Consider the following 26,586-nt stretch of genomic DNA (forward strand, 5'->3'; position numbering starts at 1 on the left):
ACCCTTTTAGACCATGCGCCGGGAGCGCCGACCATTTTCCCCGTCATTAAACTAGCAAAAGTGGATTCAGACACGCCCTAAGTGAACTTGAGCTATGAGCTTAGATCATTAAAATAGGGCCCTAAATGTGAATGATATGATTTTTTTTTAACCTTATTGGAATCGAAATTAGGAATCGATAAGAATCTGAATTGATAAGCAGAATCGTAATCGAAATCGTTAAAATTCAAAGGATACCCAACAACCCAACACACGAATTCATATCCTGCGAATGATTAAATGTAAAAGCGGCTTGCCATACAGGGATCGTGGCGCTTTGCTCATCCTGGAGGTTGAGGAGCTCAGTTTGTAAGCTGGAGGAGGGAGCTGAGCCTCGAGGTGGGTGGGGCAGCATTACATCCTCGTATAAAAAGTAAAACAATACAGATACATCACACATGTAAGCTATACAGTAGGTGGAGGCAATAGGCTGCTCATAAGGAGTTAGCAAGACGCGTTGACAGCGAAGAAGGTTTTGTCGCAGATGTGCTGCGACTATCATGAACTCTCCAGACTACGATGACAGCACCGCGTTCCTGGGAGACTGGGGACCTTTCCAAAGGAATCTGTTCATTCTGTTGTGTTTCAGCATTATTCCCAATGGCTTCACGGGGTTATCCATGGTTTTCATGGGCGATACACCCGCTCATCGCTGTCTGATTCCCGCGGCTCTGAACATCACGGATGAATGGAGAAACGCGTCTATTCCTCTGGACGAGGAGTCTCGCTTCAGTAAATGCTCTAGACACCGAGTGGACATCGTGAAAAACTATTCGGACAGGGGTTTGCTCCCGTGGGTGGATGTGAATGTCTCGGATATTCCTCGGGAAACCTGTATGGACGGCTGGGTGTATGATAATGAAACATACATCTCCACGATTGTTACAGAGGTTCGTTTTCGATGCTTTCTCCTTACTTCAGCCAGAGCCATCTTAATGTAGTACTGAAGTTAAGATTGGCATGTAGTTTGGGAAGATTTGGGGTCTCCGGGACCCCGAGAAAGGCTGTTACTCTGGGCTTTCTTCCAATCGCGCTCCGGTTCGTCTCCACCTGTCGCTCGAGTGATAGTTTAACGCTTGGCATTAGTTAGACAATCGGCTTCATACCCATTAAACTCTCTGCACTTTATGTATTCAGTCCAAACCAACTCATAAATACATAAACAAACTTCCTTTGCATAGCACAGGGCTTAATTTCAAGAAATAAGATATACTGTCAAACCATTAATTTCAAGAAATAAGATATAGCCTACTGTCAAACCAAAAAATATTATAGATATCATTTTTTATATTTTTTTTTACTAGTGTGTGCAGGACACTATAGTTCATTTATGTAAGTGAGGATAGCAAAATAAACTGTTTATCAAAATAAACGACCAGTAAAATTGGTAACACTTTACAGTAAGGTTCATTATTTAACACTACATTATTTAGCATGAAGTAATAATCAACTGCACTTATAAAGCATTTATTAATTTTTGGTAATGTTAATTTCAACATTCACTAATATTTTATTAAAATCTTATGAACTAACATGTACAACCAATGAACCGCTTTATTTTTATTAACTAACATTAACAAAGACGAACAAATACAGTAACAAATGTATTGCTCATGGTTAACTAATGTTAACCAATGAACCTTATTGTAAAGTGTAAAATGTATAAAAAATTTGGACCAAAAAATTATTCTGACACTTTGAGCTGATCATGTTTTGCTGAAGTGTTTTGTCTTTAATTGCTAATGCTCTTTTTACACACAGACTGAACACAATGAAGCATTGCTTGGTGATTGGTTGAGCTAAACTGGTATTATCTAATTGTGTAGTTAAATTTAACAGCTGACAGATATTCAACATAATTCATATGTGAGACAGTCTAACAGAAGGACGGACACAACCAGTCAAATATCAACTGAGTTCTGCTCATATTTTATCACCATTTTCTAAACTATAGTGAATAAACTGTGATAATGTGAGGAATGTTGAAGGAGTCTGAATACATTTTGGTTTGACTCTATATTAATTAGCTTTGTAAATCAATTAAACAATTTAACTAGGCCTAGATGACATTACTGTATCACACTAATAGTAACATTTTCAGAAAAATATCCCTTTTATTGCACAAGGCTGTTTTTGTTATTATTATTATTATTATTATTATTATTTTTCTTCAATTTTGGTATTTTAAATTTATGCAATACTGTAAATCCATTAAACTACAACACCGTTTGCATCAAACCAACTGTAAATTACCCAGAATAGTTCTCCCTATTATACACAAGGCTTGCTTTTCAGATTATTAATATGGTATTTTTTTTACATAGTTTTTTATACTGTATGGTATGGTATTTTTTGCACTGAACCCATTTAAATCCATTAATCTACAACACCGTTTGACCTAAAGGTATCAATCCAACTGTAAATTACTCAGAATATTATTCCTCATGTTGCACAAGGCTTGCTTTTCAGATTATTAATCTGGTATTTTTTATATACAGTACTAAACCCATTTAAATCGATTAAACTAACAGGTATCAGGCCTAAAGGTATCAATCCAACTGTAAATTACTCAGAATATAATCCCTGTTTGGTTTGATATCTTTAGATCAAACCGTGTAGTAGTTTAATTTAAATGGGTTCCGTACTGTATATATAAAAATACCAGATTAATAATCTGAGAAACAAGCTTTATAAAAAATATTAGATTAATGATCTGAAAAACAAACCTTGTGCAACATGTCATGAGGAATATATTCTGAGTAATTTACAGTTGGTTTGATGCAAATGGTGTTTAATGGATTTACAGTATTGAATACATTTAAAGTTCCAAAATTATTATTAAATATTAAATTATTAAATGCTCATTTCAAAAACAGCCTTGTGCAATAAACATTTTATTATTTGTTTGATATAATAATGTCATATAGTTAAGCTGTTAATTGATTAGTTAATTGGCTAATTGATATATATTTTATTTCTTGAAATTAAGCCTTGTGCAAAGGGTGTTTGTTCATGTGTATCTGAGTTGGTTTGGGCTGAAAACATGAAATGCATCGCAGAGAGTTTAATGGGTATGAAACCGAATGTCTAACGTTAAACTAACTTTATATCGCCGTGATCCAGTGAATGTTTTTTTGAAAGTCAGTTCTGTATAGACGCATGCCTTGAGGTATTGACTACAAAAACAATTCAACATTCATACATTTTTGTCCTACAGAAAAAGATCCATTACAGTGAGAACATGGTGACCCTATCCTGCGGGCAACAGAGACCAGCATTTTATTCATACTGATTTGTTTGAAATAAGAAATAGGGAACTGTATTTTAAGTCTGTTATAGGATATGTAGTAGCTTTACAAACTGAATGATAATTATGAAACAAAACAATTCATAAATAAACGGAGCAATTCCAAGAGGGTCCTCACACCATCGGTGCTCGGGCCCTAAATAGCACAAAAAAAGGTGACGGAAATCAAACAAATATTTGGAACAAACGGAAAGTACATAATTTAAAACCATCTACATGTGATATTGACATCTATAAGCAATACTCTTATGTGCATCCAATGTGTTCATATGCTAATCAGTAAATTATGCTTTTGTACATCTGTGATAATGTGATACTGGAAGTTTTGAAGAGCAAATTATGACAATTTGTTTCAAGATTACGAATCGTTCACAATAAGATCAGTAAGAGTCCATTCTTATTCCTGTTTTGTCAGACATGGACAAACAAAGGCTATATCAGTAAACTATGGAGTTAAACTATGGGTTTCACAGAAAACAAGCATTTATGTAAATAGAATTTTATCAGAAAATCCATAAAGTTATAATAGCCCTTGTGACAACTAGCCCCGTCTCCATTATTCAATCAGGAATAGAAGTGTCAAAAATAATGTAAATCACTCCAGGCTTTCATTGAGCGAAACGGAACTTTTAAAAACTTAACTTTGAACATTGTTTTATTTTCCTTCTACAAATGGATATAATCCCTTCCAATCCTGCACTGTTTGTTCAACGGCAGTGGGATTTGGTGTGTTCAGATGACTGGAGAGTGCCATTGACCACCTCACTCTTCTTCTCTGGGGTTTTGACAGGTTCTGTCATCTCTGGACAGATTTCTGACAGGTTAGAAAGCATCAAACCTTTTTTTCCCCCCACAAACTACATGTGAATATTATAAATATTTAAGCACAAAGATCTTGTTCGGCAAAGAATTAGGCCATTGGTCATCCTGATTGATTGTGATTTCAGGATTTCAAGTGTATCAAAGCAAGTCATTAGTGTTTCAAATCTAAAATTGGCCATTTACACTGTTTTTTTTCTCTCTGCCAATGCATTTTAAAAGAAGCCGAATCATCAGAATGCCGGGCTGGGATCAGTGTATTTGGTAATTAATTCAGGATAATTGGGACATTTTTCCCAGTCCCAATGGCAAAAATTGTCCCATTTTACCTGAATTCACTGTATTAAAGGGATAGTTCACCCAAAAATGAAAATTCTGTGATCATTTACTCTCCCTCAAGTTGTTCCAAACCTGTATGATTTTCTTTCTTCTGCTATACACAAAAGAAGATATTTTAAAGAAGGTTGGTAATTAAACAGTTGCTGGTCCCCATTGACTTCCATAGTATTTTTTTTTCCTACTATGGAAGTCAATGGGGTCCATCAGACATTTGGTTACCGACTTTCTTCAAAATATCTTCTTTTGTGTTCAGCAGAAGAAAGAAAGTCATACAGGTTTGGAACAACTTGAGGAAGAGTAAATTATCACAGAATTTTCATTTTTGGGTGAACTATCCCTTTAAGTAAATAATACATAAATGTTTATGTTGTACATAAACAACAAGTAGCCTTCAAATATTTCTCAATTAAGTTAAAAACAAAACAAAAAAACATTGTTTTAAAAAGGTCAAGTGAAAAGTTGTTAAAATGAAGTGGATGGTGTCTCAGTTCAACTTAATACACAGATCTATTCTGACACATCAGGATTTTTTTTTGTCCCGTCTGTTGCAATAGTTATAATTATGTATATATTCCACAATGTATTCAGATTGTGAAAGCAGTGGACTAAACACAGAAAGTGAGCAGAAAGAGATCAGTCGCTGCACTCTTATAAAAACTGGTGAAAACTGGAAAGTTCCCTATTGGAAATAAACTTGTTTTTTCTTCTTCTTGGTTTTCAGGTTTGGCAGGAAGATAGTGCTGTTTATTACCATGGGGATTCAGACAGTATTCACCTTCATTCAAGTCTTCTCCCCATCTTGGCTGATTTTTTGCATCTTGTTTTTCATTGCTGGAATGGGCCAGATTTCAAACTATTTGACAGCATATGCTTTAGGTAAAGGCTTTTGATGTGCTGTGTTTTTTTTTAGTGTACACTTTAATAATCACAACTGATCTTTACATTAGTGTTTTCAGTCATAAAACAGCTTCTTATTGAAAATGATGACTGGCAGCACATTTGTTCTACCAGCACATTTTTAGGATGTGTTTAAAAACATATGCATGCTTTTGTCTCAGAATCTACTTTAAAAATATTCTCAATAATTCAGACTGTAGACTGTAGATTAAACTATATATTTTTTTAATGAAAATGTCCTTCCCCTAGGAATGGAAATATTTAGCCCATCCGTTCGTGACATCTACTCCACTCTTGGCGTGTGTCTTTTCTTTTCCATCGGGTACATGATGCTTCCACTGGCTGCCTACTTCTTGCGAGACTGGAGAACGCTGTTGCTGGTCCTCACCATCCCTGGATTCTTCTGCATGCCCCTATGGTGGTAGGTGTTTGCTATGGGACGGGCGATATTTAATAATGCACCAGCCATGAGAAGAACAGTCATGTATAGTGAACACTTGCTTGCCAAAGAGGCAGCACAAAGGCCATTTGAATAAGATGGGTTATACCTACAAACACCCAAGATAATAAAAATATATTCTAAGAACGTTTTGTTAACATTCCCATTAAGCTATGATAGTTTGGATAATTTGATTATATTTTCATCTCTCATCAAGAGTTTAAAGCTCTCTGGCCTCAGACTCACCCATGTGGATACTGCAGATTCAGTGAGGTTCTGTTGTCACAGTTGGGTTGCAATAAACAATGAGCAAAGGATCTAAACACAGCAGTTTAACTTTTATTAAAACAAAGAACTGACAAAAAACTGAAGGAAACAGAGCTTAAATAGACAGCGCAAACCAACCAATGAAATTAATATCAGGTGAACTTAGAAACTAGGGGCCCTATTTTAACGATCTAAAGCATGGTCTAAAGCGCACAGCGCAAGTTCACTTTGGGCGTGTCTGAATCCACTTTTGCTAGTTTAACGACGGGAAAAATGGTCGGAGCTCCCGGCGCATGGTCTAAAAGGGTTGTCCCTATTCTCTTAATGAGTAATGGGTGTGTTTTGGGATTTACGTGCGTTAAACCAATCAGAGTCTCATCTCCCATTCCCTTTAAATGCCAGTTCACGCTCACGCCATGGCAGATTCACTATTTACATGACGAAATTTGATAGTGGAAAGACCGAACATGTCTCCAGAGCGCAAACGGATCTGCTCGTGCACGAGGTATGATTCACCTCGTACGAGCCGGATTCACCATATCTTTATGTACTCAATAATAATCTTTTACATTGCAATCCTTTTATTTTAAATATTTGGCATGTTTGTGTGCTGCTGTGCGTCCCTGTGTGTTTAATAAGCAGAGTGTACGCGCGTCGTGGACCCGCCTATAGGCTCACATTACTAACACGCTCATTAAATAACAAAAAAAATATTGCGCCATTGACTTCAGGCCAGGTTTCAGTTGGTCAATGGCGCAGTCTATTTCTGTTGCCTCAAAATAGCAACGCTCAAACACTGCTCCAGAACACACCTCGTTTTCAGACCAGCAGTTCATGGGCGCACAAATGGGCGCAAATGCAATTGCTATTTAAACAGCGTGGCACAGGACGTGAAAATGAAAACTGCGTCGGGCTGAAACTAGCAAAAAACACTTGAGTTGCGCTTGCCGCTGCATTGCACCGGGTGTTAAATAGGGCCCTAGGTCAACATTCACAAGCGTGGAACAGAAACAGAACAGAACCAAACAGAATACATGTTACATCTACAGAGATGACTCTGTTTTAAAGAACTTTAAAGAGAGCCTAACAACACTCTACCCTAAGGACAGTGGCCAAAGACACTCGAGACCTAGTGCTACTGTCTAGAAGGAAGAGCTCTAGACAGTGGAGACCTCAGGGATAACTCTCTAGAATGATAGGAGCCCTAACTACACCATTTTACTAAAAAGGCAGGACTACCAAGGATGCTCACTGAAAGCGGTACCACTTGGCAAGATAATATAGGCAGATCTCTAGGGAGTGAAAGCCTCAGTAAAACAACTCTAAAATGAGAGGAGATCTAATCACCCTTTACACTAAAACCGTGTTATCGAGGAGGCTCACAGAGAGCCTTGCCACTCGACTCCGCTAACCCACAGGGCTCAGAGGAGTGAAAACCTCAACAGGACGACTCTTCAGGACGAGAGGAGACCCAGTACCACTCCTATCTAGAGACCGTAGACAAACCCTGGTACCTAACCATGCAGAGCTCTGGGGAGTAGAGGCCTCAACAGGACAGCTCTCTAAACGAGAGGAGACCTAACGACACTCTTTGTCAAGGCTCACCTGGAGCCACTCCACTTGACACTAAAGTTAAACAGAGCTCTAAAGAGTGAAGTACTCAGCATGACATTTAAACAATGTAGGTTTGTCAAGGAGGCTCGTCAAGAGCCATACAACTCGACTAGTTTACTGAACTTGTCAAGGAGGCTCATAAAGCCCTTCAACTTGACTCTAACAATGAAAATTATCTCTTAAGGAGCCAAATACTCAAACATAACCCTCCAAAATGAGGGGAGTACTACCAATGCTCAACTAAAATAAAGCTTGTCAAGGAGGCTTAGAGAAAGCCATTCAACTTAACTCTCAAACAAAGGTAGCCCTAAGGAGCGGGGTACACAGCATAATGACCCTCTAAAGGAGTACTAACAACGCCTGAACCTTATAAGGTCTGTCAAGGGGGCTCACAGAGGGCCATTCAATCTGACAATAAGACCTGAACCAAACAATCTGAAGGCAGATCATATTTTATCTTAGCCAAAATCATATTGGTCTAGCCCTATGGAGATCAACCGTAACTAAACTTACAGTTTAGTTTAAAAAGAGGCACATAGAAAGCCAGTCAGACAGAGCCCAAAGGGAGCAGAGTACTCTGCATGACAACCCTCTAAAACAAGGGGAGCACTAAACACGCTTAGCCAAATATTAGCTCACAGAGAGCCATTCAATCTGACACTAATGTTTAAAACAGCTTGTAGAGCGGAGGACTCAGCATGACGACCCACAGAACAAGGGGTGTATGCTCTTACACAGAACTGCTTTTTTCTCTATTGAGAAACAAGCAAGAACAGAGTCTGCTACCACGAATGCATACTGTAGCTATGAGTGCCTTTAACTCGCTTGAGAGCCAAACGCACTCATGCAAATGCTGACTACTATCCCTCTGGATACAAACAAACGGCTCCTGAAGATGAAGAAGAGGATGACGTGTTCCTCAGGTGCCCTCTAAGGGCCCTTTCACACCTACCTTGTTTGGTCCGGACTTTTGGACTTTTCAGTTTGGTCCGAATCAAAATTATAGGTGTGAAACCTCTCCCAGACCAAACAGACAAAATTTGGTCAGACGAAAAGAGGTAGTCTCGGTCCGGATCAGACTGAGCAAATGTTTGGTTCGTTTCTAGTGTGAAAGCATTTTTTGTTTGGTTCGGACTTTCAGACCATTTACAGGAAGTTCCGGTGGTTCCCATGTAGCCTAAACAACTGAAGAAGAATATTTATGTGCAGATCTGTCAGTCCTGCCCACAGCTTTCTTCCAGCGCACACACACACACACACATTTTTCCTGCGTCCTGCTGGCGACGATCAAATGTTTGCACAACGAGGACGTTCATTTGGCGAATATGAACTAGCCTCGAGTATAGTTTGGTACTGCAGGGAGTAATGGCGTAGTAATAAAAGTATAGTGGCAACCAGGGACGTCGTTAGGCCTATTTTAGGGGGGCTGAAGCTACCCCAAAATGTTCCTAAGCCCCCCTAAATGATAATAAGAACAACAATAACAGTTCGATTTATCAATAACCGTATCCTCATTCATATTTAGACGCAACAAATGATATATATCCAGCTACAAAAAATAGCTGAAAAGTCGGAAGTTGGACAGAGAGCTGCCAACTCTCACGCATTCACCGTGAGACACACGCAATTTACACTTTTCACACGCTCTCACGCCACCCATCCATTTTCTCACGCAAAGCAAAGAGGACACGGAGACCGACAGACTAGACAGAGCAGGTTACTTTATGATATAAAAGAATCTCAACTCTCAGATTCTGTCAATTTTATTACGAAATTCAAACAATAAATACCGTTTTGCCGTTTGTAAATTTTACGTGACCCCATAGCGATCCCATAGCGCACGTGAACCGATCATCTCTACTAGCTAATAGTAAAAAACCACGAACACTGTTGAAAGATACAGTAACGTTAGTAGGCTACAACTTACCTAAATGTATATTACTCATACATAATATCGATCAATCAGTGTTTTTCATCAGCGTGAAGAGGTCAATAACACAGCTGGAGAACATGTCACATTTACCTCAGGAAAGCCATACGTTAGTTGGCGAGAAAACAAGAGCTATAGAGAGTATTTTGCTAAATATGTGTTCTATATTACATATTTATTATATTTTTACTTAAATTATTAAATAAAGTTGTTATTATAAAAAAAAAACGCATTATATTTAATTTGAGTTATTTTTAACCTTAAATAATACTACCAGCTGATAGGACTGTCTGTATGTTTACAGCATTAGGTGAGTTGTTCTTTTCTTGAGAAAAATTAATGCCTATTTTGAGTACCTAATATTTATCCAAATGAGTCAATATTAAGTCAAATCACAATAATTGAATTGAATTGAAATAATAAAAAAGCGTAGCTTACCAGAAATTGTACATGCACCATAAAATTTACATATAATTTTACACTTATGCTATACTAAAGCCTGAAATGGGCACTTTTTGTGAAAGCAACCCTATCATTTTTGATCAAAGATGTGGCTTAACTTCAGAATTTGAACTAATATTAGTATTCTTATGATTGCTCTGAACATTTCTGACTAAGTTCAACAAACATTAAATGACTTATTTATAAACTTAAAAAAATAATTAATAAAAATGTAGGTGTGACGGGGTTGATACTAGGGTAACAGGGTTGAAGATGGTAACGGGGTTGAAGAGACAAATACAGCTAAACATATACATAGCTGTTTTTTACTCAAACTCACTGTAAGATTTTCTATAAACGCAAGTTACAAATACCCTGGGGGCTAAGCCCCCCCTGTCTTCCAATCCTAGTGACGTCCCTGGTGGCAACGATATGCGTCTGTTCATTCATTCTTGTCAAAGCTACCCGCCGAATTGGCAACACGCTGACGTCAGACGCACGTCCGTTTACAAACCAATCAATGTCAAGACGCAGCCCATATAGATGATGACGACAGGACACAAATACGTCATGTAAAGTTCTTTAGTGCGCTCGCATAATTGCAATGTGAAACCAAACCAAAACTAACCGAATGTATAAAATGTATCAAAACATGAACTTTGGTTCAGACCTTGGTGCGGACTCTCAGGTGTGAAAACGCCCTTATACTCACGGTCGCACTGGTAGTGAGTGATGTCATAGGCTCTCACTGGCCAATACAATTGTCGCGTTTGCACACGTGCTTCAGACACCGGTCACGCTGAGGCGTTCTCCATAGCGTCTTCTCAGGCGCAGTGCGAGGTCTCATTCGAAAGGGAACAGTATTTTCTGCAAGCTTTTTTCAAGGTAAATTTAATTGTCTTTCCAAAAAATGACACTTGGAGACTCCAAAAGGACACGTAATAACCAGTCCATATAATTCATAAATGTATGCACACACGAAAAAAAAAAAAAAACACATTACATAATTCACAGTGTATAGTGTGTACAGTGCAACAGCAAAAAGCTTGTTTACATTTTAGACAAGTTAAGTTGCGCTACCGAACAGGACCACATACGACTCACTATTTTTTACCTTGATTGCAATCCACATCCCTCAGAACTTTACTAGCGAGACGCTGTTTGCTTTATCCAGCTGAGAAATGCAGTTTGCGTATCATCTGGCCTTGCAGCGGCTCTGTTCAATCTGTATTTCACACAGCGCGATAGCGCTGTTTTGGACTGATTGTTAATTAATTCACTCACTGGATAATTTAATTGAAAACTTCCCTGGAGTTTAGCGGCTTTAAATGATCTGATCGCAAACAGAGAAGCGAAACCGGGTTAAAGGTTTAGAATAGAAATTTCCACCTACCAGGGTTACAGGTGCTTACGCCATTGTAGATGCTCAGTGATAAACTCTGACTCTACTATAACTATAACTATAAACTATAAACTCTGCGTATCCATTATTCAAATTAGGAATATTGTGACGTCTTCGTTCCCGGAAGAAAACTCAAGACTACAATGGAGGGAATTCAGGGAGTTGTTACGACCCAAGGTCTAGGGTTCAGGGGTGAAACATAAAGAAAAATAATCAAGCAGATTACTTTTACAAGAACTCTCTGAGCGTCTTGTTTTTTTATTGTGAGGTTAGAGGGAAACAAGTTCTGCCAGCAGTTCAAACAATAAATAAGAACGCAAAAGTAACTTCATTGCTAGGCCAGGAAAAAATAATAAACTACCTTAACCTAGAAATTAAATATCCTATCAGGGACAAAAGAAAATACAAGAACTTCCCTATCTCCTTAACTTAACATGAACAGGAGAAAAGTATGTCAAAAATGCCTTCATCGTTCATGACACTGGCAGTTTGTTCTCAAGTTACATAGGTGGTTAACACACCACTAAAAGAAAGAAATATGAGGGAAAGAAAAAACATTATCAATTGCTCACTCAAGCTTCACAGATTTCACAATCAAAGCTATGAAAACACAATTTCAACAGCATTCAGTGGGCAACACATGCTCTGTCTCTCTCTCGCTCTCTCTCTGGGGATTTTGCGCTTCCGTTCCTCTTTTCATTGCGCGCTTACGCTTACGGCACGTCCACTTAGGGCGGAATAACCTATGAGAAACGGACAGGAGAAGAGACAGCGGAAACAACGGAGGGAGAGAAGCACACACACATGCACACACACACACACACACACACATGCACTGGAATACAGCCTCAGGCGCAACAGAGTTCAGAAACACTGACACTGATATAGAGAAGAACTCCCGGACTTTGTGCTTTGAAACTTTGCAGAGCTTTTTCATGCTCAAACAGCAACATTAACACTATTATACCATAATAGGACCGTATTGAATTTCATTTTACTGCATTAAATAAGTATAATGAAGGATCTGTTGTTGCTTGCAGGTTTATTCCAGAGTCTCCGCGATGGCTGCTGTCTCAGGGAAGGGTCGACGAGGCCGAGGAGATTCTCAGAAAGGCTGCCAAGATGAACGGGGTTAAGGCCCCTGAAGTCATTTTTCCCCGTCATCAGGTGAAACTAGTGTTGTTTTTGGCGGCCTGTTTTAATTTTAGTTTTAGTCTAGTCTTTGTGTCAAGCTGTCCTTTTAGTTTTTATTAGTTTTAGTCCGTAGCCAGCCTATTGAAAGGGGGGGTTCTTTTTTTTTTTTCAAAAAGTGGACCTTTTTGCAGTTTTTCTCCTCCTTTTGTATTTAATTATGAGGTTCAAATACTTCATTTTGGTGACCTTTTATGCACTAATTTGTGCTGGATTAGCTTGTCTGCTGGTATCTTAACGAGCACGCTTTTTGATGCACCTAAAATATTTACTGCATTGTTGTCAAATTGCTTCCTCATGTAACACCTTTGTCAGTCCATACACAGTTCATAAGTTTAAAGACCACACTAACAACAGAATAGATTTAATGAACTTTACTGAAATATTAATAATAATTCTTCTCATCATCATTTCTTGACTCTCTGTCAATGCCTCTTTGCTTGTTGCTGTATTTGTCTTGACACTTATGGATTTAGTACACTGGTCAGTTCCAATCATATTGCACAGCCAATATCACTGAATATCCCACTATGTTTTATTATTATAATTACGCTACGTTTATATGGCTATTATATTGTAGACTATTGAGTGGATAAAATATAGAAATCCTTTTAATAAAAAAAAAATAAAATAAAAAAATATATATATATATATATATATATATATATATATAGGAGATTTTTTTCCCATTTACGTCAGCTAAATTAACTCTTTTTCAGGCTGTTTTAGATAATAGAATGCCTAAAAATCTATACACTATCTGGGAAAATGATGATAGTTACTCAGTAACTACTCAGTAGAGCCTACAACCTATTTTGTATTTAATTGTTCTCCAGCTGTAGTGAATCCAAAACACCAAAAATGTTAAGGATGACTCATTTTCACCCCTGGCAACTAAAAAGAGGCAACCATTATCTGACTATTTTTAAGTTAGCCTACATAGGTAAAATTGGAATTTGGTGTAGGCTAAACATCATTACATCATATCATTACATTGTCCGCGGTTCGACGCCGGTGAAACATACAACAGCCCGCCAGCCCCTGATGACAACGACGTTCAGTTATGGCAGTTGGCAAACAAGCTGAGTGATGCGCGATGCATTACCGTCCGCCACCACGCACGGTAATGGAGCTTGTGTTTCATTTTTTGCCGCTCCAGTCAGAAAGACTGAGAGGAAATGAGACAAAGTTGAAGTTATTTTAAAAAACCTAAAAGATTCGGGGCTTTTGACAAAACATTCGGGGCTTAAGCCCAATTAGCGAGAATTACCCCCCCTCATTCAGAGGCGATGCTTCTTCACCGTTGCTTTGAGAACTCTCTCTAAACTGCACGCGCGGCACACACACACGTCCAGCTACAATAATCATATTAATTTGAAATAGCAACCCAGAATATTTGTCACAAGCATTGATTAAAACAATGATGACAATAATCACATGAAAAAAAAAAAAAAACCTACTTAAATTCTGGACCTTTGGCAGTGAGGGGGGGTTCGTTCGAACCACCCGAACCCCCCCTGCCTACGGGTTTGTCACGTTCATACTCTTTTTAGTCTAGTCAAGTTTTAGTCGACGAAAACTGATGACATTTTAGTCTAGTTTTAGTCAATGAAAATTGTATTTTAGTCTCTTTTTAGTAATGCAATTCTATTTAACCCAGTCAATATAGAATTTCAAACAAGGTTATCTTGTTATATTTAGGCTGAATCCCAATTCTCTGTCTTACCCCTTCCCCTTACCCCTTCCCCTTAGTTTTGCACGTTCACGTGAGAGTAAGGGCTATCCCAATTCTCATTTTGATCAAGGGGTAGGGCTAAGGGGAAGGGGTAGATACCCCTTAAAACCAAGAATTTCGCGAGCTTACTTGAAACCAAGGGGTACCCAGAATGCACTGCGCAACCGGCAACAAAGGCGGGCATACCATCAAGAAAGTCTCATTTTCGGCTTAAATGATTGATTGAAAAATTATGACAGTCGTGTTTTGTGCTCTACACAGTCATGTACATATATATTTGCAACCATGTTGTTAACTGAAACGTTTTTAAAAATCGCTGGTCTGCTACGCTAGGCTATGCTAACGATACATTGCTGGTTTACACAATCAGTCCCGCATTTCTCTGACTAATGTCCGGGATTCGGCTTTTGTTTTCTACAGTCGCCATTCATTATGTGTAATGGTTCATTATTTGACACTGACACGTATGTGCCAGCTTTGCAGGTCATGTATTCAGCTTCAAACGGATCCCGACTGATACGAAAACACAGGAATTTAAGCAATGCTAAAACGCACATAAACCGATCACTTGTTTCACTTGTTTAGCGTTCATGTACGTTAAACACTACATTCAGATTCACCGATTTGAATGAATTCAGTCCGATTGAAACAACACTCTGTGCATAATGAATAGCGACGGCAGAAAGCAAAAGCCGAATCCCGGACATTTTGGGTGATCCCGAAATCCAGGCGACATGTCCAGGAAAAAGATACGTGCTTTACATATTGTAACGCGTTGTGTTAGGAGGGAAACAAAATAAGGATAGCTCGCAGCTGAAGTATTAGGCCAGACAGACTCACGGAGGCGATTCACTCGCAATTTATTGACAAATCAAACTCCTGCAACTGTCTGCCACACGCTCCACCTTGCCTTCCACAGCGTCACTCAATAAAACAAAGCAAGAATAATGAGCATCAACACAGAAATGACCCACATACATGGGGTTGTTCGAGTCGCACGGCACACAGCCTGTTCAACAGAGAGCAGAGCGCGCAGCTCTTAAAGGGGCCATACTTATTTCCACTCGTTACAATACTGTCCTGTATCACACAGGGACGCCGGAATATGATGTATGATGACGTAACCAAGTGGCGTCTCATTTCATAGGGGTATGTTTTCAACCCTAGCGCTTACCACTCGGTTTCGAGGGACAAGGGCTAGGGGTAAGACGAAGGGGTAGGGGTAGGGGAAGGGGTAAGACAGAGAATTGGGATTCAGCCTTAGTCTATATTTAGGGCTGTGACGGTGGCAGTTTTTTTTTTTTTTTACCACCGCGGTAATGGACCAACTACCGGTGGTGGTTGGGGGGTTATTTAAAAAAATAAAAACTCGTTTTATATTTCCACACAAAGACGCGTGATACTCTGCGCTCTGAGAGGGATGTGGGACACGAGCAGGAAAGAGACCATCGATCTCTTTATGATATCTTCGTGTTTTCTACTTGATGTAAATTGGTCTGAAGAGCGAATTTTATCCTCCACAAGGGCGAGATATTTAGGCTATGTTTGAGATTGCGCTGCCAGAGAAAGTGAAACTAAAAATCACCCGCGCGTGTGAAACGCGCTTTACAACTAAACTTGACGCACCCTATGTCTAATATAACAAGCACAAACTGTGTTAAAAAGAATTTGACATGCAAGTACAAATGTAGGCTATCTGTCCTACAGCGTTTTTCTACTTTACCACAGTAAAGAATACGAATGTAATAGGTCTAATTAAAAGCGAACCAATGAAGAAACGTTTATAATCCCTTTAGAAAATGGGTGAGACTTGAGTGAAGATTTGGGAAAAGAAACAAGAGATTCCATGCAGGGATGAGTCACGATTTTTGGATATTCGATTAGTTTATTTAATTATAGAATATTGAATAGGTTGTGCGATTATTCTCTAAAATAAAATCTCCATGTTCTGGTGCTGATGCGGTGACGCGTTCATGTAACCAGAGACGCTGCCAATAACATACAGCTGTCACAAAGAACCGGCAAAAGTAATGATTATGAATGTGTCAAATATATCAATGAGACATTTTAATAGAATAACTAATGGAGTAATATTATTAAATTCGCTGATAATCGGGTGACCAGATCGCAAACCAGAATTTAAAGCCGACAAAGCTATGGGTTCACACACAACCCTCTCATTCGTCGTGACATTTCGTCTCGTCTCGTTTTGGTCAACGAAAATGAAGAGACATTTTAGCATAGTTTTTATTTTGTAAACCACATTTAGTCTCGTTTTTATTCGTCAACGATATTGCATTATACATGTATTTTAGTCATCGTCACATGACCAGCATTTACGTCTCGTCTCGTTTTCGTCAGGTGATAACGGTTCATTGACGACAATATTTCGTCATCATTTTCGTTGACGAAAGCAACACTAGGTGAAACCCACACCTGCCTGTGCTTTACACATGCCACACAGTGCCTTAAGCTGTCTCGTTTAGCTCCTCTTATGACCAAAGCTCTTCAACCTCTTATTTTCTGTTCAACTGCTATTGATTTACTACTAGAGGGGTCATATAACAAGGAGTTGAAAGAGTTCAATGCACTGTGAAAACAGCGTGATTTAGGCTTCTTTTATCCATCTCACACCTGCTGCACATGTGCCTCGTCATGTGTTGTAAGTTAATTACAAATGACTCTGCTGTATGGCATCGCGGAAGCGTAGCTGTGAGAGGAGTTTTTTTTGCCGCTACAGTATTTTTTACTGCATGCCACAAATGCACTTATTTACCAGCCTGGCTTTGTGCAATATAATCTTTTATGAAGCAACATGTTTATATACTGTAACAGAGTTAATTACTCACTGACTGAAAATTATGTTGGACAGGCACACAAACACCCCTTCAGTCAGGATCAGTTCTGCCAGATAATGATTATATAGACTTTACAGTCGGTATGCTTCTGTTCTGGTCAAACTCCTTGCCCATCTGAGTGGAGACAGCAGAAAAATCAAACCTAACTCTAACCACTTGTTTAGATAGCTGAATAGCTGACTAACTTTGAGATGCAATGTCATAAAGCTGTGACGCTGAAGATTAAACCCCTGCAGCAGCAAGCCGAGGCATAAACTCAGGTTAAAGCAAGCATATGCAGTCATAGGAAACACACACTGAACTGGACAATTTCTACTTAGAATGGCAACATTTAAACGCATGGACTTACTAATATGACAACGGTATTTACTGTAAACCTCATTATAATTGCATCTACCATAATATCAGTTATTCCACAACTCTTAGAAACAAGCATTCAATCGTTCCACTGAACAGGCTTTTTCAAAGTCCAAAGTTCATAATCCAGAGTTCGCATGCACAAGTCATTTTAAACATTAATCTAGTTCAGGTGTATGATTAATTCAGTGAGGAGAATTACATGCCAATAAACAACACAATCTCTTATGATCCTTGCACAACATTTAAAGTGCTGTTCACATGTTTAACTCAATGAAAACATAAACGTGCAGAAAATGGAAAACAACAACAGTGTATTTTTGAACACGATTCATTAGAGGTCGCAACGAAACGGTTGTAGGCAATTTGTTACTTAAGGCTTATTTCACACAAAAAAAAGGAGCCGTTTAATTTGCTGAGTGACTCACAAACTCACATATGTCAGTTCAAGGTAACACTAATAATAAGCCGACTATCGCTAGTTTACATAACATTTTGTTAATCACTGTTCCTCCTTTGTGAGGTGATGCTCTTATTTTCTGGATTTTATTAGTTAATGACCTCAATTTAACCAGGAATAAAAAGTAATTGAATCACAATTGCATTGTGCTCAGTAGAGTCAAAGTTCACTTGTGATTCAATTGCTTTTTATTCCTGGTTAAATTGAGGTCATCAAATTTTACCATTGAGTGGCCTGACTTATTTATTGGTAAAATTTCACCACATACTAATAAAATTAAAGTCAGGCCACTCAATGGTAAAATTGGTTATATAATGTATTTGTCTGAAATCACGATCCAGGGTAGTCTCTCTTACAACCGAAACATATCTTAGAGAGCTAAAAGATGAGCTCCAAGAAAAAAAAAAAAAAAAAATCTTTATTCAGTCAAATCATACATATACATTTTTCAATGAACAAAGACTTTCAGAATGTATTGGATAAACAAATGAACAGATTATCGTAAGGCCTCCTACTTCCTTTTACCATTAATGTACAATTTCCAGTTCATCTTCATTCACCCTGGTTTTCCTCAAAATCCCATAATATGCCCACCTGATGTGCATAAATATTTTTTAATTGTAGACATCTTATCTGACTCCCTAAATTCCCAGCCTAGCTGACCTTGACTGCAGAAAAAGTCATTATTCACAAGTTGCTTCTCACAGCATTTGTAGATTAACTTCAAACATCAGAGAGAGAAATAAAAAAATAAAAAGGCAGGATGTCTGAATCTTCTGCTCAGTGTGTGACAGAAAGAGTGGGCCAGTGAACAGTAGTTATCCGAGGCCTTACATTTCAGTGACTCAAATAACTCACAACATCTCCATGCTTATCAATCAAAATCTAGTCCTTGTATGTAAACAAGCAAAACATTAGTTCTGGCAAGTCACGTCAGTCGAGCTTGCATCAGCTGACTCTCAGCTGATCCACGTCTTCCTATAGGAATACAACGGTATCACAGCTTCCATATATAAGGTCAATTCAGAATTATCAACAGCTTTACTGCGTTACTCAGGAGCTAGTTACCCTCCTCCCTCCCCAGCTCCACTTGTCCAGTCAGGACTGGCCTTCTGATATTCTTCTTCGAATATATATGACATATCTGCTATACATTTATGTTGGTTCTGTTCTGTTTACCCTGAGGGGGTTATCGCTGCTCTCCCTGCTCTTCTCCACGCCAGAACAGAACCATGCCGCCAATCCAAACTGTATGCTAATTGTCAATAATCTTTAATGATAGTGATCCTGACATAATTTCATTCAGATATAGTACCTCCCACCTGCATACAGCTCTACATTTTGAGTTAATCATTCCTCATTGTAACACAGCTTGTTTTATTAAGTTAGGAGTTATAAATACTGTTAAAGTGTGAGAGTTAAACTGCGCAAGTCAATGAATAAACCATTAGCGCAACCACAAGTTAGTGACTGTACATAATGCTATAAATTTTGGCGATATTCAACCAAGTATGTTTAGTCCTATTAAACATTCCACACACATTAAAATGACTGTGATGCATGTGGAAAATCCATTCATCCGTGCCTGGTCACTTCATGTGTTTTCTCTGATGGGATAGCTATCCAATCGTGAAAAGACAGAAAGAGATGAAACTGGACAAAATGCATGATTTGACAAATGTAAAAAAAAAGAATTAGTTCTGAAATATTAGATGTTCTGCACTATTTCTATGTAAGCCATTATGAATATTTAAAATATGTTTATATATATGGGCACAGTGATTAACTCAGAAACTTAAAAATGGCACTTTATGATAAAAAGGTTGCTGGTCTCTGGTCTATGATGTTATTATGACTGTCCGCATAAGAGTGCTTCATATTGTTTTAGCTGTGGATATCAGATGGTCTTTTGCTTACACTATATGCAGTGTTTTGACAGTATTGTGTAACAAGACATGTTTGTTGTTACACGTGTGCTACAGTCAAAGGAAAGTGCTGGAAGTTTGAAGACCTACAGTCTCTGTGACCTGGTGAAGTCCGCCAACATCCGCTGCGTTACTGTCCTGCTGTGCCTGGTATGGTAAGAACGCTTACATGTACTCAAGATAGACATGGGATGCTCATACTTTCTTACTATATATAGTGGGAAAAAAACAGTATGTGACAAGAGTAGTATGTCTGTTCTCACAGTACTAATAAAACACTTATAGAAGTGTTTTATGAGCTTTTTTATGAGCATGAGATGTTTTATAATAATTCGTCGTTACACTACATCCTTATGCATCGCTTTCTGCCAGGACTTTTACGTGCTTTTCCCAAACCACTGAAGTGAGGTTGACGTGCGGGTTAGCACTTTTCAATGCCTCGTTTTATGAGTACAGAACCTATTTGTACTACTGTAGAAGTTTGGTACCATTCTGGGCATTATTACCGTATTTTCCGGACTATAAGTCGCTCCGGAGTATAAGTCGCATCAGTCAAAAAATGCGTCATGAAGAGGAAAAAAACATATATAAGTCGCACTGGAGTATAAGTCGCATTTATTTAGAAATTTATTTCACAAAATCCAAGACCAAGAACATACATTTAATCTGGAAAGGCAAGTTATTTAACTACACAGTAGCACACAGAACAACAGGCTGAGTAGGTGTCCGGTGTGTTAACGCAACACATTAACAGTTATTCAGCTACACAATAGCATAAAGAACATATACCTGGGAGGCTGAATAGGCTAAATTAACATAAGCCAGGGAGTCCAACAAGCAAGTTACCAGTAAACAAGTTCAACAAGCTCCCGCGATCTCATTCCACATCACTGAATCCATTAAATTTTCTTCATATGGTGTCGCTTCTGAATAACTCCGCCAACTAGAGCGCCCTCTCGCGGCTGTAGACGGTAATGTTTTATCTTGGTTCATCTCAGTCTGAATTAATTTTGATATATAAGTCGCACCTGAATATAAGTCGCAGGGCCAGCCAAACTATGAAAAAAAGTGCGACTTATAGTCCGGAAAATACGGTAGTGGGGTAATTTACGACATACATCATAGGATCCATTAGCGCCTGCACTAAGCCATCCTGTTGATATCTCTAAATAAGCTCTAAGCTCTAATAATGTTCGACCAAGGGAAAAAAGCTTCTGGGGGAGTGTTTGGCTCAAGTTCATGGTGCAAAGGACATGGTTTTACTCCGAACCATCCCTATAAGTGCCCTGTTACAACTTACAGATTTGTGTTTAGTTATTCAGTCAAACTGCACATCTGTATGTCCATTGCTGTTTTTACATATAGTGAGTCATTACACTATAACAAGCAGTAGCAAAGAGGCTCCAGACGTCAGAGACCACTAGTAAAAATGGTTCTCTTGTGCCTTTTTTAATTTGCTGAAAGATTTGTCTTTACCACCCTCTTAGAAAAAAGAATTCTGTGAAGGTCTATAGAGAACCCTAGGGTTCTTGACTCAATATCCTGGTTAATTATTTTATTAGAAGTGAGGCCCCAAGTTGTTGAATTATTAATAAGCCTTCGAGAAGGCCAATTAGCCCCTCAGAGAGTCCGAATGGTTGGAGACCTTGTGTTGGATGGGCCACTGGGAAAGACGGTTAGACGAATTCATCCTGAGCTCGTTGAGGAGGTAGATGTATTGGCCCACATGTCCAAAACACACTTTGCAGTCAATGGTCAAAGGTCAATGGTAAAGGTCAATGGGAATGGCAGCTGTGAAATATGAAGAGGTAACAGAGTATAGTCCATTGGCCTGCCACAATCCATTGGCCCAATTCCATGAGTCAAGTAATGCAATCAGTAGCCAAAACATTCTGGAATGGTGGAAGTGGGACTCCATTGGCGCAGCATGTGAGCCGAAGCGGAAACTGCCAACCAGATGGGAAAGAAATGACACTTGCTGAGGAGAGAGAACTCGAAATAGTAAGATAGGTACTCACTTACATCATGGAGGACAACCACAGCAAAGAGCCACATCGGCACGCTAAATATCCTTGGTTAGAAGACCCAGCTTCCTTGCCAAATAACAGGTGTGCAGTTGAGGCTACGTTCCTGAGAATGGAAAAACATTTAGCCAAAGAACCTGAATGGAAGGCTGCCTATAGCACTCAAGTGCAGGACAGAAGGGCTGCAGTAAAATGATCCCAAAACACAATCACTAACTGGGGTTGGCCTGTGTGGTACGTAACCAATCTTATTGTTCCTAATCCTCACTCAGTCACAACCCCATTGAGTCTTGTTTGGAATAGCAGTCAAAGATTTAGAGGTGTCAGTATGAACGACCTGTTACTGAAAGTAATTGACTTCCTCAATCAGATATGTGCTGTCCTGTTAAGATTCAGGAGTGGTGTATTAGGAGACATCAAGAAGATATACAATTCACTTTGGTTGGAAAATCGTGAAGTGCATCTTCCTTTGATGAGACTCTGTGGATGAAGAGCTAAGTGAATATGCGGTCTCAAGGGTCAATATTGGAGACAAGCCAGCAGGGTATGCATGAAACTGCCAATTTGACATCCTTTGTTCTCCTTGAGGAAGAGCGCAGAATGCTCCAGCATGACAGCTATGTTGATGACATTCTCAGGTCCCACAATGACCTTCACCAGCTGAAGTCTATTGTGGCAAATGTAAAGTTGATCTTAAAAGCTGGAGGATTCTTTCTCAAGCCGTGGGACCTCTCAGGTCGAAGTGGGAGGGTAGAATCTGAGGATAAGCCAGTTAAAATCAAAGAATAGATATGGTTCTACCATACCAAATGTGTGACGGTGACAATAAGGCACTTGATCTTGGCTGTGATGTAGAAGAGGACAAGCTCCATGTAATGACATTAATCAATTTTTCAAAGAGAGGAATTGGTCAAAATCTCTCATAAGAGCAAGTCAGAAGACAAAGACCTAATTCACTGACACTTAGAGAGTTGTTGAGTCAGGCGTTGGGGGTGTTCGATCTAGTAGGCCTAATGACTCCAGCCAAGCAGAAGGTAGCAATTCTAGTTTGAAGAGTGTTCTAAGAGGTAAAGGATGGAAGGGTTCCAATCAGAGGAGACTTGGGACACCGTCCTTTCCGACGTTCTCAGAGAAGATGCGATTAAGCTCTTTTTTTGGAGTACGTCCACCTTGGCCAAATAAAATTCTCTAGAGCTATAACTGCCCTAAATTTCAATGATGAACCATGGGCAATAATGTTTTCTGATGGAAGTGAAAACGCTAATGGTGCTGCAATGTATCTCAGATGGAACCCTGATCAGGGCTCAGTCACCAAGCTTGTGGAGTCCAAAGCCATACTTATTCCCTTAGACCATAAAGCAGATTCTGTCAAAGTAGAAATGTGCTGAGCAGTGTTTGCCGCACATCTGTGGAAGTCCTTTGAGCAGCATAGCCAAATTAGAGTTGGTAAATGGTACCACTTGGTTGATAGCCAAACAGTTCTTGGTGCTATACAGCGAGAAAGCTATGGCCATAAAACGTCCCTCGCTAACAGAATTGGAGAGATCCAAGGAATCACTACGGTGCAAGAGTGGTGGTGGAGACCAGGTCCACAAAACATTGCTGAAGTGATCATTGGAGGGGCGAGTCCTTTTTGATGAAAATTCAGAGTTGCAAAATGGACCAATTTTCCGGAGCTTGTCAGGAAGTGAGTGACTAATTAAGTCTGCTAAGGATCTACTGCATGAGAAAGCATCAGTAAGCTTCAAAAGAAGGCATTTGCAGCTGCACTGACAAGGTCCAAACTAAAACTCTAGATATCGCCCGAAGGATCCAGGCAAAGTGAGGATCTCATCCAAGTCCAAGCTGAATCGAGGAGACCACCTGCAGGATCAGCTGTGTAATATGGAGCATTTCAGTGATCTGACCAAACTACTTAAAACAGTAGCGTGGGTTTGGAGAGCAGCAAAAAGTTCCTTGGCAGGACTAGGACCCTAAACAACCCAAAGTGGGAGGCAGTCTCTTCAGGAGGAGGTGTAACCTTCCCAAACACCACCAGAGACAGGCTGGTAGTCTATAAGGATAAAGATTATGGGCTGTTGGCATGCGCGTAATTTGCACGGGGGTTACGGGGGTCATGACCCCCTCAAAAATCAGATCCAGCTAATATAACCCCCCCAATATCATCACATCATTCAGATTAAAATAAGTATGAAATATTCCGAATGAATACTTGTGTTCGTTTTCTTTATTAATTTAATTTGCCAGCGAGAAAGATAGTATCATATTTTAAATAATCTGTAATGTACCCCCCGCCCACCGCACCGACTACTTGGTATTACCCAAACCGCTTTCTCTACCAAGTTTGTTCACTATTTTGCGCAGTCGCTGGGATGAATGGTTGGAGAAAGCTGACGGTGCATGATAACGGATGGAAAGATGAAAAGGACACTGAAAGGCAGCCAGACAACGATTTTTCATTGTTGGTCGACACCAGCCAAAAAGAGGAAAAATCCTGACCAAACGGAGGTACCCCATTGCTAAGTTGCTAAGTGTGGGGCGCGGGCGCGGCCCACTGGTGGGGAATAGAGACCTGACAAGTGGGGCGCGACCATAGACTGTAAAGGGCGCGACAAACAGGTTTTGTGCCCATCTTTTTAATTCCTTTATTTATTGACCATACACTCAAAACAAAACAAAGACACATTTAAATGTAAGCCTTACCATTTCACACGTAAGTTTAAAAGTTTTTCAAGGCGACCGTTATTGATCGTAGTATCACTTTATGGTTCCCATGGAGACGCGTCATTCATTGCTTGTCACACCACAGCCACAATAGCGCTGAATGACTGATGATCTGCTTTTATTACCTTTTTTATTCAAAATTTCACAAATTTGTTAGCTATAGCAGGATATAAAAGCATTACTTTAAAAACTATTCTATAACTGATTGGGAGCCAATGTAAAGTTTTAATGACTGGAGTGATGTGCTCTATTTTCTTAGTCCCGGTTAATAATCTAGCAGCAGCATTCTGGATGAGCTGGAGCTGCTTTAAAGTCTTTTTCGGAAGTCCGGTTAATAGACCATTACAGTAATCAACCCTACTTGAAATAAAAGCATGGATGAGCTTCTCTAGGTCTTTTTGAGGCACCAAGCCTTTGATTCTAGAAATATTTTTCAAATGATAGAATGCTGTTTTGGTGACCGCTCTGATATGGCTGTTAAATGTAAAATCTGAATCTATTATAACACCAAGATTACGCACTTGATCCCTTGTTTTAAAGGCCCGAGAATCTAATTCTTTAATAATACTTGTTCTTTTATTTTTGTTGCCAAACACAATAACCTCAGTTTTATCTTGGTTTAGTTGTACAAAATTTAGATTCATCCAGGTTTTTATTTGGTCTATACAGTGGCATAAAGAATCTATTGAACTGTTATCATCAGAATTAAGAGCCATATATATTTGAGTGTCATCAGCGTAACTATGGTAATTAATGTTATTGTTATGTAGAATCTGGCCTAAAGGTAACATATAGAGATTAAACAGAAGCGGTCCAAGAACTGATCCCTGTGGAACTCCGCATGTCATGCCAACCCTATCAGATTCAGAGTTTCCGATGGTAACAAAGTAATTCCGATCATACAGGTACGATCTGAACCAATCAAGGACTGTCCCAGAGACTCCTACCCAGTTTTCCAGCCTATCTATAAGAGTTCTATGATCTACAGTGTCAAATGCTGCACTGAGATCTAATAGAGCCAGAACTGTTATTTTACCAAAATCAGTATTCAGCCGTATATCATTTGAAACTTTAATTAGGGCAGTTTCAGTACTATGATGTGGTCGAAAACCTGACTGAAATTTATCTAAAAGACCACTTGAAGTCACAAACTCATTTAGTTGAATAAAAACAGCCTTCTCAATAATCTTGGCTATAAAAAGGAGATTTGAAATAGGTCTATAGTTGTTCATTATAGAAGCATCCATTGTTCTCTTTTTTAATATGGGTTTAATGGCAGCGGTTTTCAAGGACGTAGGAAAAATGCCTGATTGCAAAGAACTATTGACGATTTGGTGCAGATCTACTGCTATAGAGCTAAATATTGTTTTAAAAAAATCTGAAGCACGTGGAAGATTTAAGATGTCTAACTATTTCTTCTAGGAGTTTTTGATCAATTACATTAAAATGTGACATAGTAACCAAGTTATGTCTTGGTGGTTGTAGTGATGGTAGAGAATCAGTGTTAGACTGTGTAGTACTAATAATCCATCTAATATTTATAATTTTTTCACTAAAATAACACGCAAATTCATCACATTTCCTAGTGGATGTAAATTCTGGTGCTATATGCTGTATTGGATTTATAAGCTTGTCAACCATGACAAATAGAGTGCGGGTATTATTAATACTATTATTGATCATTTCCGATATATGTTGCTGTCTGGCTCTGCGTAACTCATTATTGAAATTGCCAAGGCTTTGTTTATAGATGTCATAGTGAATTTGTAGTTTAGTTTTCCGCCACTTGCGTTCTGCTTTCCTACATTCTCTTTTAAG

At 39.0% G+C, this 26,586-nt stretch overlaps 1 protein-coding gene across 1 annotated transcript in view; it reads left to right on the plus strand.

Moving 5' to 3' along the window:
- Nucleotides 1-322: 322 nt before the first annotated feature.
- The window catches only part of slc22a21 (solute carrier family 22 member 21), a 47,656-nt gene continuing 21,392 nt past the window's right edge, over nt 323-26,586 (plus strand). The window contains exons 1-6 of the mRNA XM_084137824.1: nt 323-929; nt 4,064-4,167; nt 5,226-5,380; nt 5,651-5,822; nt 12,535-12,661; nt 20,078-20,175. Of these exons, the coding sequence (XP_083993950.1) occupies nt 540-929; nt 4,064-4,167; nt 5,226-5,380; nt 5,651-5,822; nt 12,535-12,661; nt 20,078-20,175 (1,046 nt within the window). The 5' untranslated portion in view covers nt 323-539. The remainder of the gene's footprint in view (nt 930-4,063; nt 4,168-5,225; nt 5,381-5,650; nt 5,823-12,534; nt 12,662-20,077; nt 20,176-26,586) is intronic.

Source organism: Abramis brama (genome assembly GCF_963993115.1).
Source record: "Abramis brama genome assembly, chromosome: 15".
NCBI lineage: Eukaryota > Metazoa > Chordata > Actinopteri > Cypriniformes > Leuciscidae > Abramis > Abramis brama.